The 15,927-nt window shown below is 38.5% G+C and overlaps 1 protein-coding gene across 1 annotated transcript in view; it reads right to left on the bottom strand.

Annotated features, from left to right (window-relative positions):
* Positions 1-15,927, bottom strand: part of STAMBPL1 (STAM binding protein like 1) — a 417,426-nt gene that overhangs the window by 83,075 nt on the left and 318,424 nt on the right. The window contains exon 7 of the mRNA XM_044056412.1: positions 8,065-8,189. Within this exon, the coding sequence (XP_043912347.1) occupies positions 8,065-8,189 (125 nt within the window). The remainder of the gene's footprint in view (positions 1-8,064; positions 8,190-15,927) is intronic.

Raw genomic sequence — 15,927 nt, forward strand, 5'->3', positions numbered from 1 at the left:
TACTAGACTATCGGCCCAAGGGCCTAAGTAAGCCAAGCCAACAAGGTTCCCTGGCTTACGCCACCCAAGAAAATTATTTTCCTGTGCCCTTGTCAAACAGAGCCACAGAAGTGATCCCCGGGGTGTATTTCCTATTTCCCATCCACTCATAACGATTTTAGAGTGCTAACAAGGAACTTTGCTTGACATAGACTGGTAGCTTGTTCCAGAGTATGGGAAGTCTCTGGGACAGGACTCTATCCCTCCAGCATGTCCTGATTATTGTGGTGACAAGGTGTAGCTCAGAGGGATTGAGATTTCTTTAGGTGCAGCATGTCCAACAGCTCTGGGTTTGACATCGCTTTATATGTTAAGCAGAGATCACCTCGGAGTAAGCGATATGTTATGGAGTAAAGCTGGAGTTTTTTGAGACGGTCAGTGTACGGCATCTGTTTCAGGCTAGTAATCCTCTTTCTGAGGTACTTATGTGGCCTTTCCAGCTGCTGCAGATGTCTTGTGAGGTACATTCCAAAAGGGGCATTGTACTCTATAATGGGTCTAATGAGTGTCAAGTAGAGGGGAACAATGACTTCTTTTTTCCTAGATAAGAACCCTTTTGTGATGAGGTGTGCCATATAGAAGGATTTCCTGACTACTGGGGCGATGTGATTATCAAAGGAGAGATTACTATCCACCTGGGCCCCAAGGTCTCTTATCACACATTCGATATTAAGTAGACTGCCGCCTAAGTGGTAGTTCATGGGTACAGAGTTTTTACCAAAGGGGATGACAATGCACTTTTTGGCATTGAGCTTAAGGCCATGGCTGTGACACCAGGCATCTGTCTCAGTGAGGCCCTTCTGTAGTATGTCAACATCGTTTGAGGACTCGACTATGGCTCCTAGTTTGCAGTCATCTGCAAACTTCATTAGCCAAAGGGCTTCTGTGTTAGCCTGTACTTCAGAGAAGTAGATACCAAACAGGAGAGGTCCCAGGACTGAACCCTGTGGTACTCCACTTGTCAGTGGTTTGAAGTCAGATTTGAAGTCTGCAACTTTTACAGTGTGGGTTCTGTCAGTGCGCCAGTTGGCAACCCATCTTGTGATGTAGGGATTTATGCAAAACACATAAATGCCAAGCTGAAACAGTAGGAAAAGCCATTCCACAGTCAAGTAATGCACCAAAGTGAGCAAACTTCAATAAATCCAATACTGGAATTTATTGAGCCAAATTTTAAAACAAAATATAAGTGCTTTCGTCCTGACCACTTCAGAACTTCATCAGATAATTAGTTCAACATCACAATCACAATACATTTTTATAGAAAAAATGAGTTAATTAAAAACGTCATGACCAATTAATAAAATGTTTAAAATGACACACCCCCTTAAAGAAAAACACATATAAAATCCTATAATTATATATATGAAGCACATGAATTCAATGTATTCTAGAATAAATACAATAAAACATTTATAGTGAAATAAATAATTGTAAATGTAAATGTATAAATATCTAAAATCTATGTAATAATAAATAAATAACTAAAACATATCTTTCTAGGACCTTCAGTTTTAAAAGGGAACTAATAGAAATATGTTCATTTAAGCCTGGCCAGCTGGATGCATCTATCTTCTGTGTAACTCTCTGAGTTTTGACTGCAAGAAAAGTGGGTGTTAATGCAGAAAATCGGACCTTACCAGTACATTTGCATAGCTCTCGGAATCATATGGCAGTAGCATACTTCAACAGACACTACTGCTGGAAAAGTCTTACAGATTGTAGCAGGTGTTTTGGTTAATTTCACTTGCAAATGCAGGTCAGTTCCCCAATCCCCTCCACTCTCATTTGAAAAATAAATTCATTTGAGGAAGGTTAAGGGATGGTAGAACCTTTTACAAAAGGAACTAATAAAATGATTGGTCTATCTTTGACTGCTGTAAAGTGTCCGGTATCACTGATTATTAAGAACACTTCACCTAACATAATGAAGTCAAATGGAGTTCTGGACCCACACATATGCATGATCCAAGGTTCTAAACAGCTACTGGAAAGTAAAAGAAACAATGACCGCTGTATTGTTTAGTCTCTTGCTTTTGAACATATATATACATCTCCTAAAAATAGCTATAAGAGTCACTGTCTTGCATGAATCATGTAATTGCCCTTTGCTTTCATTTACAAACTCTTCCTCAAAATGTTTGCAACTTCTGGCAGTCATGTCTCATAGAGGATAACAAAAAGTGATGAATTAACAGCCACAATAATGCATTTTTACTTATAATTAAAAATAAATAAATAAATACAAATGCATTGCTTTGTGGGCAGTGTGTACTGTTGTCTATGTTTCCAGGTCTATCTGGTTTCATGTCAGAAAATGTGGAAGAAAAATCAATCAAAGTAAAGTCATTCAACTTAGAGCTTTCAAACACTTATCTGTCTGTACTCCTGTCCTAGCCCCAACACTGACTACTTTACTAGATGACTCTAGTTGCCCTTTCATATCATCCACTAATTGCCCCCCAAACAGACAGACACTTCTAGTAAATAACCATAATAATAATAATATACAAAATAAAATAAAATGTTTTCTTGTTGTTTTCTTTCGGCTTTTCCCAGTTAGGGGTCGCCACAGCAGAACTCCAGTCCGCTAATGATTATCAGTCAATTTTTTATGGTGCCGAGGTGCCAGCCCAATGCCCAACCTTCAACGAAGGCATGCCCATTCACGCATGTCTTTCGAACGCCACTCGACCGCAGGGAGGACATGCAGACTCCACACAGAAGGCACTCCATAAATAAATAAAATAATGTTTTTGAAGTTGTTGACTCTGCAGGGCTCCCTTATGTCAATGGCAGTTAAAGTAAATACAAATGCAAGAAGAATTTATATTCTACTTGGCAGTGCCTACTGTTACCACTGCCCACCATAGTGCTCAAACTCTTAGTATACAAATCATGGACAAAGCCGAAAATAATGAGAGTCAAAGGCACACAATTAGAGAGAGATTTTAACTATAATTCTTACATATTTACAAAAAATGCTGGAATTATATGTTTTCATTATCACGCATTTTCTGAAATATATAAAATCTGAAACTCAAATGCATGTTATTATTTAGTGGCTATAATCCTCAATGACTCACCAGAATACCACCAATTTTGTGAGGAACAGATAAGTATGAGGCAAAATCAGGAATGTTCTGTGACATCCGGCACAGTTGAGTGGTACGCTGCCCATAACTCTACTGGTCTCCTGAAAAATACATTCCTGAAGCTCTTCACAGAGATTGAAGAGAAAGCAATGCAATCAGCTGCTAAGAGCAACTGATCATAAGTGGTTTGACTGCATAGTATAGGATAGTGGCTAACCATGTCTTTTTGCTATGTTTGTGAGGTAGAATTGAGAGATCATGCTAACAAGCATGATCTCTCACTTCCAGGTTATTTTTCTTTTTTTAGAGAAATCAAAACAGTACTCAAAATGATATAATTATGTAACTATGTCAAAAGTCAAAATAGAAGAATTAAGCATACTAGAAAATGAAATGCTGGATTAACTTTATTAAAAATGTTACATGCTTTCATCTTTTCTAACTTAAAGACTTCTTTAGAACATGTCAACTAAACTTCTACTACCTTTAATTATACATTTACAGCCATGTGACTAAAGTCATCATATCACATTCATACTCAGTATTTCAATACAATGCTTTAAAATATGTATAAAACATGTAATATACACCCCATTAGCAGTATGAAAAAACTCTTCTATCCTAAAGACTTTAGTTTAAGAGCACTTGTTGGTGGGACTGATTTATGTCCCAGCGACTCCCCCTTTTGTGGAATACACTCCCTCTCCATGTCAAACAGAGTACCTCATTAACCCTTTTTAAGTGCAACCTGGATAACTGGATGGGGAACAGAAAACACGCCCTTGAGATTCCACCTGTCCCTGCTGGACAGTGGCATAGTGTGCTGACTTTTTGGAACATGGGCTAAATTCTTGGCTAGGCTTATAAGGGCCTCAGGGTCAATAGCCTAGTAACTTCCTATGATCCTATTTAAATCAGGGGTGTGATTTGCATTCAGTTTAAGTTAAGAGTGATTCCTTGTATTCTAATTCTGAATTAAAAAGACTATCCCGATATTTAAACATACACTGACATTGTAAAAAGGAATCTCCTAAAATCGTCACATTCCTTACTATTTGGTAAAGAGCATCATTTTCATCATAAATTCTTTGCTACAGTTTCCTACTGGTCATCACTACATAAAATGAACCACATAAGTCAAAAATGGCAATATTCCAGCAAGAACAATGTGATATTAACCATCCAGATCTTGTCCAGTGGATGACAGGTTTAAGGTCTACATTTATACATCCCTTTGCTCTATTTGTAATCACTTTTGTGTCATTTACTTCTTTTGATCACATAACTTAGAGATAACCATAACATTTAACAAGACAATTGGTGGCAAAAAAAAAAACTTCCAGTTTTTCTACCAATATTCTTAATTTCTAAATGATTTCCACTGTAGGTCATACCAAATGCCAGATAAGACTTATCACAACTATAATTAGCATTACCAACGCTGACTCCATCTCTGTAGTATCCATTTAACAAAATACATTAGTATTCCAAACATCTTTCCTTTCACTTGCCATCTCACTCAAGAGAGTTTTTTTTCGTAATCTTTGTTTCAGAATATGGTAACCAATTCAATGATTTATTCTTCAAAAATGGTTTATTTTGTAGTAGAAACAGGCCACCGTCATATTTCTTTCTCTCTCTGCTTAAAGGGGATCCCAGAGTTTGCATGACAAACTGAAGGCCTTTATAGCTTTACAACAGTCTGAAAAAAATATTAAAAGGTAAATACGCTGAAAAGCTGAATCACCTGTATGCCACTGACCTTATATGTGATGAATGGTGGTTCAAACCTGGACACAACGTACTCTGCCTTCCTAGCATACACTGATGCTATCCACAAAAAGCAGCTTACAGGGTGATCACAGATTCTCCTTTAATACAGTATTATAAAGATTTTGTCTGTATTTTTAGCCAGTATTGGCACATAAGATGAAGAATTATAACTTTGATTTTAGCTGCAGTCCTACTGATCTCATTCTGCATTTCCAGGAGATTCACTTGCTTTCAGGTAAGCCTTTTCTACCCCTTCCTTTCGTCATTGTGGGTGTTCCTTAGCTGTCAGTGTCAGGCCTACTGCCAGCTCTGGTAGCACTGGGAGATAAATCCCCAATGGCCAAGGAAACAAGATTTCAATTATCAGCTCAGGGGTCTTCTGGAGATGCTGTGAGGAGGATGGGTGTGCCCTTCCTTGGGAGAATGGAGGGAGGTGGATTGGGGTCATCCAATGCCACACTCTCTCAAAGGAGGTGTGGAGATGCCAAAGAATGATCTCAGAGTGGGTGTTTGACTACCAGTGCATGGACACAGTACCCCTTACTGGAGGTGCATGGCTGCCTGCACTCACACGGGGAGAGCAATAGGACCTAATGTTGATGAAGTTTACTCATCCCCTGCCTAGTGACAGATTAAAACATATCATAAAAATGGTCATCACTACTGTGATGCTGTTGATGACACAAAGCACATTAATGGTGGCCTGAATGACAGATCCTCTGGTCAGATTTTATCCTGATGCTGAGGATGTCAAGTACAGCGGAAATAAACTGAAATATATCCTATTGAGCAAGTCTTTCTGGTCACTGGGCACTGGGGCAGAAAGGGTGCAAAGAAAAAATGTTAGACCAACTAATTTTTTTTATACACAAAATAATACATTACCTTTGAGAATCACAAATCTCAGTGTGTTTGTGTGTGATACTAACACTGTCATCTTTAGAAGTCATTCATCAGCTGTTACTATAGGCAACAAATATAGTGAAAATCTGGATGAAAAGACAATGATTGCTAAGAACCAAAAGGGTTCCAAGTGTAGGACAGCCCAATACTATGGGAATGCTTTTTGTTACTATTGCTAAGACCGGTCCAGTCTTCAATTAGTCATGTTTCTGCCACACAATGTAATTTAATAAATAATGCGCTTGCGCAGTTTAAATAACTCAGACTATGACTTGAACAATGCCTGTCTTTGTATAACAAATAGACATCCATTACTGGAAAACCACAGCTCAGCTGTTATATTCATACTCACTATGCAATGTACTAATGTACAAAGCTAAATATGATATCATAAATGGACTACTTTCCAAATAGAATATGGCCTTTAGTCCACATCTGGCACCAATAAAAAACAAATGCATGTAATACTCATTAATATTAGTCAGTTCATTTAATTACCTACCCTCCCTCTGTCCTTGCCCCTGTGTTAGCATCACTTTAACCAAACATATTACACATTTCACCTAATGGCACTACATTTCTACTAACTTCCGCTATCTTCCATATATCTGTCCACTTTTTTACTTATCATTCATGCACAGTATTCTAGCTTCTCTCCCTCCTCAAACTCACTCACTTTGCCATTTTCACCTTCCTTTCTGCCCCACATTCTACAACTACCATAAATAATAAAGCTTTCACTGGTCTGGAACAAAACTGTGGAATACAGTGGCTTACTTCACACAAACCTTTAATGACTTGCCTTCCTTTACCTCTGTTTTAGTAAAGCACCTAGGAGTAAAGCTACTTCCTCTGACTTTATTTGACCACTGAAATAGATGTGTAGGGGAAGAGCAGCACTTTCATGGCAACTTTGTTTCAGAATCAGATAAAGGCTTACATTGCCCTATTTCCTATATGCACTTGATTAGTATAACTTTCATATTTTGTCTTAACAATTCTTGTTTTATCTGCCTACATATTATTAACAAAATTGTGCTGTAACTGAAAATAGTCCTGTTCACTGCACACTTCATCTTTTTTTTTTTTTTTTGGCTCCTCCTTTGGAAATCGTTTTAATGGCCTGTCCTTCAGTGCCACACATCCATGCCATGTCTAACAGCTTTTCTTATACCCCAAGCCATGTTCCAATATCACTGGGGCTGACTGTGGATCCTAAGGGTATATATGCCCTACACACTTCCCTGCTCCACCAACCTTGATCATCTCTTAAAAAAGAGATAATGACTCCCATCTTTCACCCATACCTCTCCAAAGAAAACATCAGAAATGGACACTGTCCCACACAGGGATGGACATGCCTATCCCTCCCTGCTTCTGTGTCAGTTGCCCGAGCCACTAATCAAACCTGGGTTGACTGGGTCATAGTTATGCTTTATCCCTCTATGCTACATCAGAGCAGTTCTCTACACACTTGATCTTAGCCAAAAGACCAAGAAGTAATTTAAGATCACTAACTCGGCTACCAAAGGAAGAAATGATAAATGTAGCAAATGGAAGTTCATATCTGGAATGTTTGTCAAAAATACTGTTAAAAGCATCCCTTGTGAACGAGGTGCCTCACACACTAACACATTCTGTGCCTTTTGAATTGCACTGGCTCCAAAATTAAAAAAAAAGAAAGTTTAACAAAATGTTTATGAGTAGTCCCTTTATGTAAGATGGGTAACTGTCACAAGGATGGGCATTTGGGATACAAAACAGGAATAAGTCAGTAGTTATTCAAGCGTCACACTTGAAATGAAACCAAAATGGAGCCAAATGTATTTTTTTATTCTGTAAATGAACGATGAAAGCAAAGTAAGCAAAACGTTTTATTTGATTTGTAAGCGTTCTTTTTTTTCCTGGTAGCATTTGCAGGGATTTTCAGAGTACTGCTCACTTTTATCTACATCTGAAAGGATGAGAATGCACCATCAGAAATGTTGTGCCTTCAAATTACTTGGCTTCTGGCACATAACTCTGAAATCATTTTATCAGTGTGCAGGTGAAAACAAGACTTCTTCAATAATCAAGACATAATGCATTATTAGCAATGTTCATTATTAACAATGTTCATTAGAATTAGACATTCAGTGCTTAAACTGAAACTCAAGAAACGGTGAGCAACAGTCATGAAGCCAGTTAGCTTTAATACCACAATAAGAATACAGACAACTACATTTTCCATTAAGTTCCAAAAATATAACTATACCAGTTTCCCACATAGAATTCCACAGGTTTCTATTTCTCTTGCTGTGTTGCTGTCAGCTAGCAGCAGAAACCTATGACAAAGATCCTGAGGAGTAATTACTTTCCTTAGTCCTTCAATGACGTGATCTGGAAAACAGAGACAAGTATGAAACTTTCTAGATCTATGATATTCTGACACATGTTGCTATAGAAATATACAACCAAGCATTACATTTTTAAATTGCTTGTTAAGAATATGAAAGATCAAAATAAGAAAAATATTTCCTCTCGCACATACAAAAACATTTCTCTATTTATCTATCTACCTAAATATATGTGTGTGTGTGTGTGTGTGTGTGTGTGTGTATATATAATATACATACACACATATATATATATATATATATATATATATATATATATAGACACATTAACATCTACATACAGTCACACACAAATGATATATTCTCAGGTAATTAAACTGCTCATACTGCAGCATAGATTTAATCAATGTGTATCTCTAGTGAAAATACGATGTTGCATACTCTCTGTATCAAAAAAAAAAATCCTCTTACACTTTTAAATCCTAACAACAGTTTAGAAAATGTGTTTACCATAGCATTTAATACTATTAACTTGGTTAGTAACTAACTAATGAGTTCCAGGCTTTAAGTGATACATGTTTGTGTTATATGGTATCAAAAAAGTTGTGGTATTAATATATTATTAAATGTCCTATCATGGGTTAATTGTGTCATGTGAGTTAGGGTTTTGTGTTAGAAAAGGCTGTAACGGTTCCCTAGGTCTACAAGCATGTGCTTGTAGCTACCCTTAACAGCTGTGTTTAAAATATTAATGGTAACTTTTGTTCCATGATCTTGTTTGGGAAGGAGTTTCACAGTCTGAGTCCAGTGACAGAAATTAGCTGAGCGGTGTGATGCTTGACAGACGGTATAGCTAGAATCTGACACTTGTTTTTGATAGTACGTTTCATACTTTTGGAAAGAGAAAATTGTCGGCATGTACTGTAATGCAGTTAGCACCAGTGGCCAGGACGCATTCAAGTATCAAAATGGCTACTGCTGTATTTGAGACAAGCTTATGACACAGGTTGTGGTTGCTAACTATCATGTAACAGTCTCTGACTAGCCAAATAACTGTGATGAGTGGACTATGTTAGCTTACAAAGCACAACAGTTAAGGGAGGGAAGGTGGCTAGAGTGGATGGAAGGGAAGAAATAACTATATCTCTGCATCTCTAAAGGCACTCCTAGGAGCCAAAGAGCATGTGTGGTGCCCAAGAAAGCTGTCCACTGATGGGCGGCATTATTTGTGAGCAGTGAGAAACAGCAGGTAGCAAAGGAAGTATTGATTAGTGAAGCCCATCTAAACTAAATTTGATCAGAGTTTATATTGAGACTGGTGGTATACAAACAGGAGATACAAATGCACCCTGTTGAAGGAAAGATGATGGACACAGTGACTGACCACTGCTACTGCTACTGCACAATAAATTCTGAGAGGGATGACAGGTGAATGCCTAAGTGGTTACATATTATGCTTTGCTCAGAGTGGTCTTCTGGGTACAATGTGCTGATGTTAAGTCCTTGTTGCTTTATTCAGTCTTTGAAGTAAACTATTTGAAATCAGAAACACTTTCTATAGGTAATAGAAACTGAATACAGAACAAAATCGTTGATCTTTAGTGTATTGTACAGCATGTGCAGCTATCTGCTAATGTAACTTGCAGTCAAGGCATTTCACAAAAATATGTTAGAAACAGAACACTTCGTCAGTAGTATAACAGTTAACATAGGAGAAATATGATTGCTTCTCAGATTGAGTATACAAGTGTTCTATTCCAGGCATTCTCAAACAATACAGAGAAGTGTTACTTGAATATTCATCAGTAAAAAGAAATTGATAATGTTTTCTATTTCAAAGCAGTTAGTTATAAATATTAGGTTGGATGGAGTCTAAGAAAGCAATGGAAGAATAGTTTTATAAGTAAGCATAACGTATGGATTATGGCTATAGGAGGGTGGGTGGACCATGCTTGTTAGGTAACCTGCACACTGTTATATTTGTATTTATTTGTTCTACTAGATTCAGCAATGAGGTTACTGCTGCAGGGTGGAAACAAAGCCTATTTATACCGCACAGCATAACATTTCGAGTACATAGGCACTAAATCAATCATGCTGGGAATTCATGTGTGGTATCTTAATATACAACAGGAGACAAATCCACCAGAACATTAATATTTAAAAGAATCACCATTTCATTTGCTTGTACTAACACAACAGAACTACAATCAGTTTAGCAATCCCTGCACAGACTAAAAGCATTACTGCATTCTGAATAACTTTTATTTTGTAAAGAAAACCCAAAACGCCTTCAGTGCTGGTGTCAGAAATGATAAATTTACAGCAGGACAGCATGTTTTATAAATGCTTTATTTACTGGGTGCTGCAATTAGAAGGTGTATGCCTTTCCTCTTTTAAAACACCATACCATAAAAGCACAACATAATAGTAAAACAGTTTGTAGATAGCACCTTAGAAAAGAGGGCCATCAAAAACAAGCATTTTGGAAAACATCTGGAGCAGATTACCAAGGGTGTGGACTTGCGGTTATAAAAAAAAAAATGAAATTCCATTTTCAAGTAATAAAATCCATTTTTAAGTAATAAAATCTGGGAATCTTACACCTGAATTTTAAGTGCAAACTCTAGCCACTTCTGTGATTTCATAATAACTGCAGTGCACATGTACACACACAAAGAACAATAAATAAGAAAAGTGTATTTTTATAATACTCACTGCTTATTTATTGTTTGTGCTGTGTTGAGGTTAAGACATCTGGGGACACAGGTTGACAGCAACCTCTCCTTCAACCACCACATTGCCACTGCAGTCAGAAAGTCCTTATATGTGGAACATCGCATTACCAAGGGTTTTGCATCAAGGAAGAAAGAAGTCATCACTTCTCTCTACTCTTCCCTCATTAGACCAGTCATAGAGTATAATGCCCCATTTGGCATGTACCTCACTAGACATCTGCAACAGCTGGAGAGGCCACAACACTTCCTCACAGAGAGGCTCCTAGGCCTTAAACACATGTCCTACATGGACAGACTCAAAAAACTCCAACTATTCTCTGTCTCATATCGTCTACTTACAGATCTCTGCTTGGCTTAAAAAGCCATGTCTGACCCAGCTCTGTTAGAAATGCTACTTCCAAAGAAATCCCAATCCCTCCACACCAGACACTCCAGAGACCTCAACCTCATTACCACAATCAACAGAACATGCTGGAGGGACAGGTTCATAACCCAGAGACTGCCTATGCTCTGGAATAGACTTCCCATACATGTCAAGCAGAGCACCTCACTGGCCCTCTTCAACAGAAATCTTGAGGAGTGGATGGGAAATAGAAAGTTCACCCCAGGGATCACCTCAAGTGGCTCCACTTGATAAAAGCACTGGGAACTAACGTCGGGCGGTACAATACCAGGGCACTTCTATGGGCTAGGCTTATAAAGGCTCCAGGGCCATTATCCTAGTACACATCTATGAACCTATATGTGAGAATAATTACAAATTCTTCTGAATAAAAGCTTTGGCATAAAATGCCAAATTCAGTGCAAATCTTGTGTTCTTCCATACTTGGAAAGCTCAGATTTGTGAATTATTGGCATTTTTAAACTAAAATGGAAACAATTAGCATCATTTCTGATGACTGAGACTTTACTTCTCAGCTAGTTGTTGCAACAGATAGAAAGTGAGAGTGGGTATAGGTAGTTATACTTCTAGAGGGGTGTCTCCTCTACTCAAAGTAGTGGCAATATTGGGAATTTGACCAAGTTGTCCAAGGGCAGCTTCCATACCAAAGAATACAGTTTCACTTGTATAGTAGTAAAACAAAAGCCCAAAAAGATAACAAAGGTTATCAGACACACAGTGAGGGATATTTGGGCATTGTGCTGCAAATTTGTAACAGACAGCTGCCAAATAAGGTCATTACTTTCATCCGTTATGCAACCACAGAATCTCTTTTTAAAAAGTTAAAAGAAAGTCATACAGCACTGAGAAATGTTTGCAGAATTTTGGTTTCTGGCTGCTATCTAATTCTTATGTCAGCAAACAGGGTACATAACAGCAACAGACATACAAGTGAGCACAGCTGTTTGGTTTGTAATGCTCTGTACAAATAAGCTATACCGAGCCTGTTTTACCTGCTACTCATTTGTACCAATATTTGCCTTAGAAGATTTACTTCATCTAACCAAAGTTTGTGCATACTTCACTTTCTTATGTTACTCTGTTTAGGACTATGCTACATCCATTAGCTGCTGAATTTTGTTTTTTTACTTATTAACTCAAAGTTGCCACCCAGGACTCTACTAAAAATGGGACCTCCTAGCTGGACAGTACCAGTTAACAAAGGTAGCAAATGCAATTGATTATTTAAGGAATCAATTAATTATGGATGCAGATAAGGCTGCAAAAAAAGAAATGAAAAAATACTGTTTCTTAGAGGTGCAGCTGTCAAGCCCACAATGCAATAGTGTCTGTGCCTGATTCAGTGGACACATTGCAAAGGACAGCTGCAGACACAGTACACTTGAAGAGTGCAATTAGTGAAGAGTGACAGAAAATTAGAAATGTTGCACAAAGAAGGTTTAGTTACTAAAATCTTGGTAAAGAGACATATACCTCACTAGACACCTGCAACAACTGGAGATGGTGCAAAAATACCTCACAAAGATGATCTTAGGCCTTAAACACTTGTCCTATATGGGCAGACTCAAAAAACTCCAACTATTCTCTGTCTCATATCGCCTACTTAGAGGTGATTCTGCTTGACTTACAAAGCCACATCTGACCCAGATCTGTTAGAAATGCTACATCTAAAGAAATCCCAATCCCTGTGCACTACATGCTCCAGAGACCTCAACCTCATTACCACAAACAACAGACCAAGTTGGAGGGACAGGTTCATAATCCACAGACTGCCCATGCTATGAAATAGACTTCCCATACATGTCAAGCAGAGCACCTCACTGGCCCTCTTCTAGAGAGATTTTGATGAGTGGATGGGAAATAGAAAATTCACCCTGGGGATCACTCCAGTGGCTCTACTTCACAGAGGCACTGGGAACTAAGGTCAGGTGGCACGATGCCTGGGTAATCCTATGGGCTAGGCTTGTAAAGGCTCCAGGACCATTAGCCTAGTACACACCTATGAACCTATAAGTAAACTGACATCTGTTCTGTGGAAATCAGTGGATTAAATGTGCAGTTTAGGTGGTTTATATGCAGGGCTGAAGATACTGAGAACAGGAGTCACAGGAATAATTGCTGCATTATATGCCTGATAGATGGCATGGAAGGACAGCCTACACGGTTGTTTCGTGAATGGCTTTTGAAAAGCTGGCTGGTTGTCCATTCTGCAGGAATATGTGTAAATGTTCAAAGAATGCATAGAATTGGCTGAGTTCAGGAAAGGTAAACCGACCCTGTTATTTGCTTTGTAAGATGTGGTCCCATAAAGCTAAAGTATGGAAGTTGCAGTAGACTATCAAAGTTAAGGGACAGCAGCAACAGCATTTCAGATGTGCAAAGGTTTTTCATAGCAGATCTATGAGACACGATACCTTTTTAAGTACATGCCACAGAAGTGGCATCAATGGGGGGCTCAGACATATTCGGTGTATCCAGCATCACTGCGTTTGTTATAAAAAGGAAAGATTTGGTCAGTGCACCATGCCACATTACTGAGTGGTGGTAAAACTGACTGAAGGCAGTCGTGGCAGCCTGACTCAGTGCAGGCGATGAAGATGCAGGAAGTAGAGGGAGCTGAAGGTGGAAGATGTAGTCCCAGTACTGCAGCCAGAGAGTACACTGATTACATTGTTTCCCTGTAAACTGGATGAGGGGTGAGGGAGGACACAGAATCAATAGTTTCATAAAAAGGTCCCCATTAAATAGCCAGTAGGAAAATGGAATGTCTAGGCAAGCCTTGACTCCCTGAAAGGTGTTACCATGGTCGGGGGGTGGAACTATCACAGAGGAGGGGGGTTGCAAGGAATGACAGAGGTATAGATCAGTGTATAGATGCAGACCTGAGAGACAGGATGCAATGAATCCTACATGAGGACAGTTATACTGAGTTGTAATGTAACAACAGATACTGCAGACAGACACTTTGAAAAATTCCTGTGGTTTTTAATAACTTTTTACTGTCTTTCTCTTTCTAAAAGTGTATTATGATAGTAAAGCTGCCAGCTACAATGAGTCAAGATGAGTACCACAATGGGGGTCTGTTGGGTCTGGAACTCTTTGTCTATATTCTGAGAAAAAGGGCTATGATCAGTTGGGCATGTGTTCTCCCTCAAAGGATGGACTGCGGGTATAATTTGAAGCAAGGGTGGGAGTGGGGTGGGGTGGATGACAGTCCTGAATAACTGTTGTGAAAATGTTTTTTTCTGTTGTGGTGATAAGGGTTCTCTGGATACAATAATGTTCAAATACCTATCTATTCAATTCAACATGTTTCAGCTGTGATATCAATGTGTCTTTAAAAATTATATGCACTCTTACGGTCTGTGTGTATTATAGAGGTTAAGTGTCAAAGATACACCAGTTCAAGTCAGGGGTGCAAATCTCTGCAGTAAGAGTTCTATCTAGGACTGTTGCTTGGGTGGGTACTACAAGTTGGTACCCTTTAGGTGGATGATGAGCATAGACTGCCTTATGAAATTTGCTCTGATGGGAGACTGTGATATGACTTCTGAAAACATGTTATCACTGTTGATTGATGGATGAAATGTATAGGAAGACATTGACAGGCTGAAGTAGATAAAACAATTCCATTATCTAGAGGATGTGATAAATTTGTATTGATTTTTTTCTTGAATTCAAGTGCAAAAAAGTTTGCAGTAGAGTTAATAATTAAGCTAAGGTAGACTATGTGGGAGCTAATGGATATGGCACAATCTAGCTTTGCAAAGGAAAGGTTATTTAAAAGAAACTGTGAACAGAAGAAAATGTGGAGTTGTTTTTTATACAAGAAAAAGTGTTTGCCATGGTAAGAATTTTTTTTGTTCCTGGTAATGCAAGACGTAGGACTTGATGAGAGCTTTATAAATCAGATGAGGACATTATACCATAATTATGGTTTGTATACTAAGGTGAATGGAAACTTCTCCAGGAGATTAACTATGGGGTAGAAGGCTAGGCAGGAATTTCCCTTTGCCTCATTGGTGTTCGACAAGATACTAAGTTGCTTGTAGTTTCTTTGGGTAAGACAGAAAGGGTGTTGCCTCTGGTTAGGATGATGGTGAGTATCTGGAATTAATATTTTGCCTTTTCTGATGAGTACTAGGGATTACATTATGATGAATGGAATGGAAACTACTCTTGGGGTTGTTGGGCAAATGGAGTGGGAGGCTGATGCAACTGACAAGAAGAGAAGATACTGTTAGGATGATGATGTTACTCACTGCAGCTTACCTGACAGCTTGCATATCTGACTGCAACTTTGCAACAGGATAATAAGGCAATGTCTGGTGGTGTGCTGACAGATTTTTGTTAGATCCTGGAGTTTGTACTGTGAAAGAAAGAATGAAGCTGAGCTGGAAAAAACAAGGAGGCAGGTAGGGAATTCTAGACTGTCAGAGGTATATAATTGCAGTCATCATGGTTATACATCTTTGGTGGTGAGAAGCAATTAGAGGTTAGAGTGTGGTAATTGACAGTAATAAAGGTCTTACCTGGAATTAGTAGACAGGAAAATGTCACAATTGTTGGAGATGGTTAGTGGGAATAGTGGAGAGGGGAGGGCATGTACATGTGTAGAAGAGGAAGAAAATACAGTATGG

This window comes from Protopterus annectens, chromosome 14.part0 (assembly GCF_019279795.1).
Source record: "Protopterus annectens isolate FY-2018-M chromosome 14.part0, PAN1.0, whole genome shotgun sequence".
NCBI classification, from domain to species: domain Eukaryota; kingdom Metazoa; phylum Chordata; order Ceratodontiformes; family Protopteridae; genus Protopterus; species Protopterus annectens.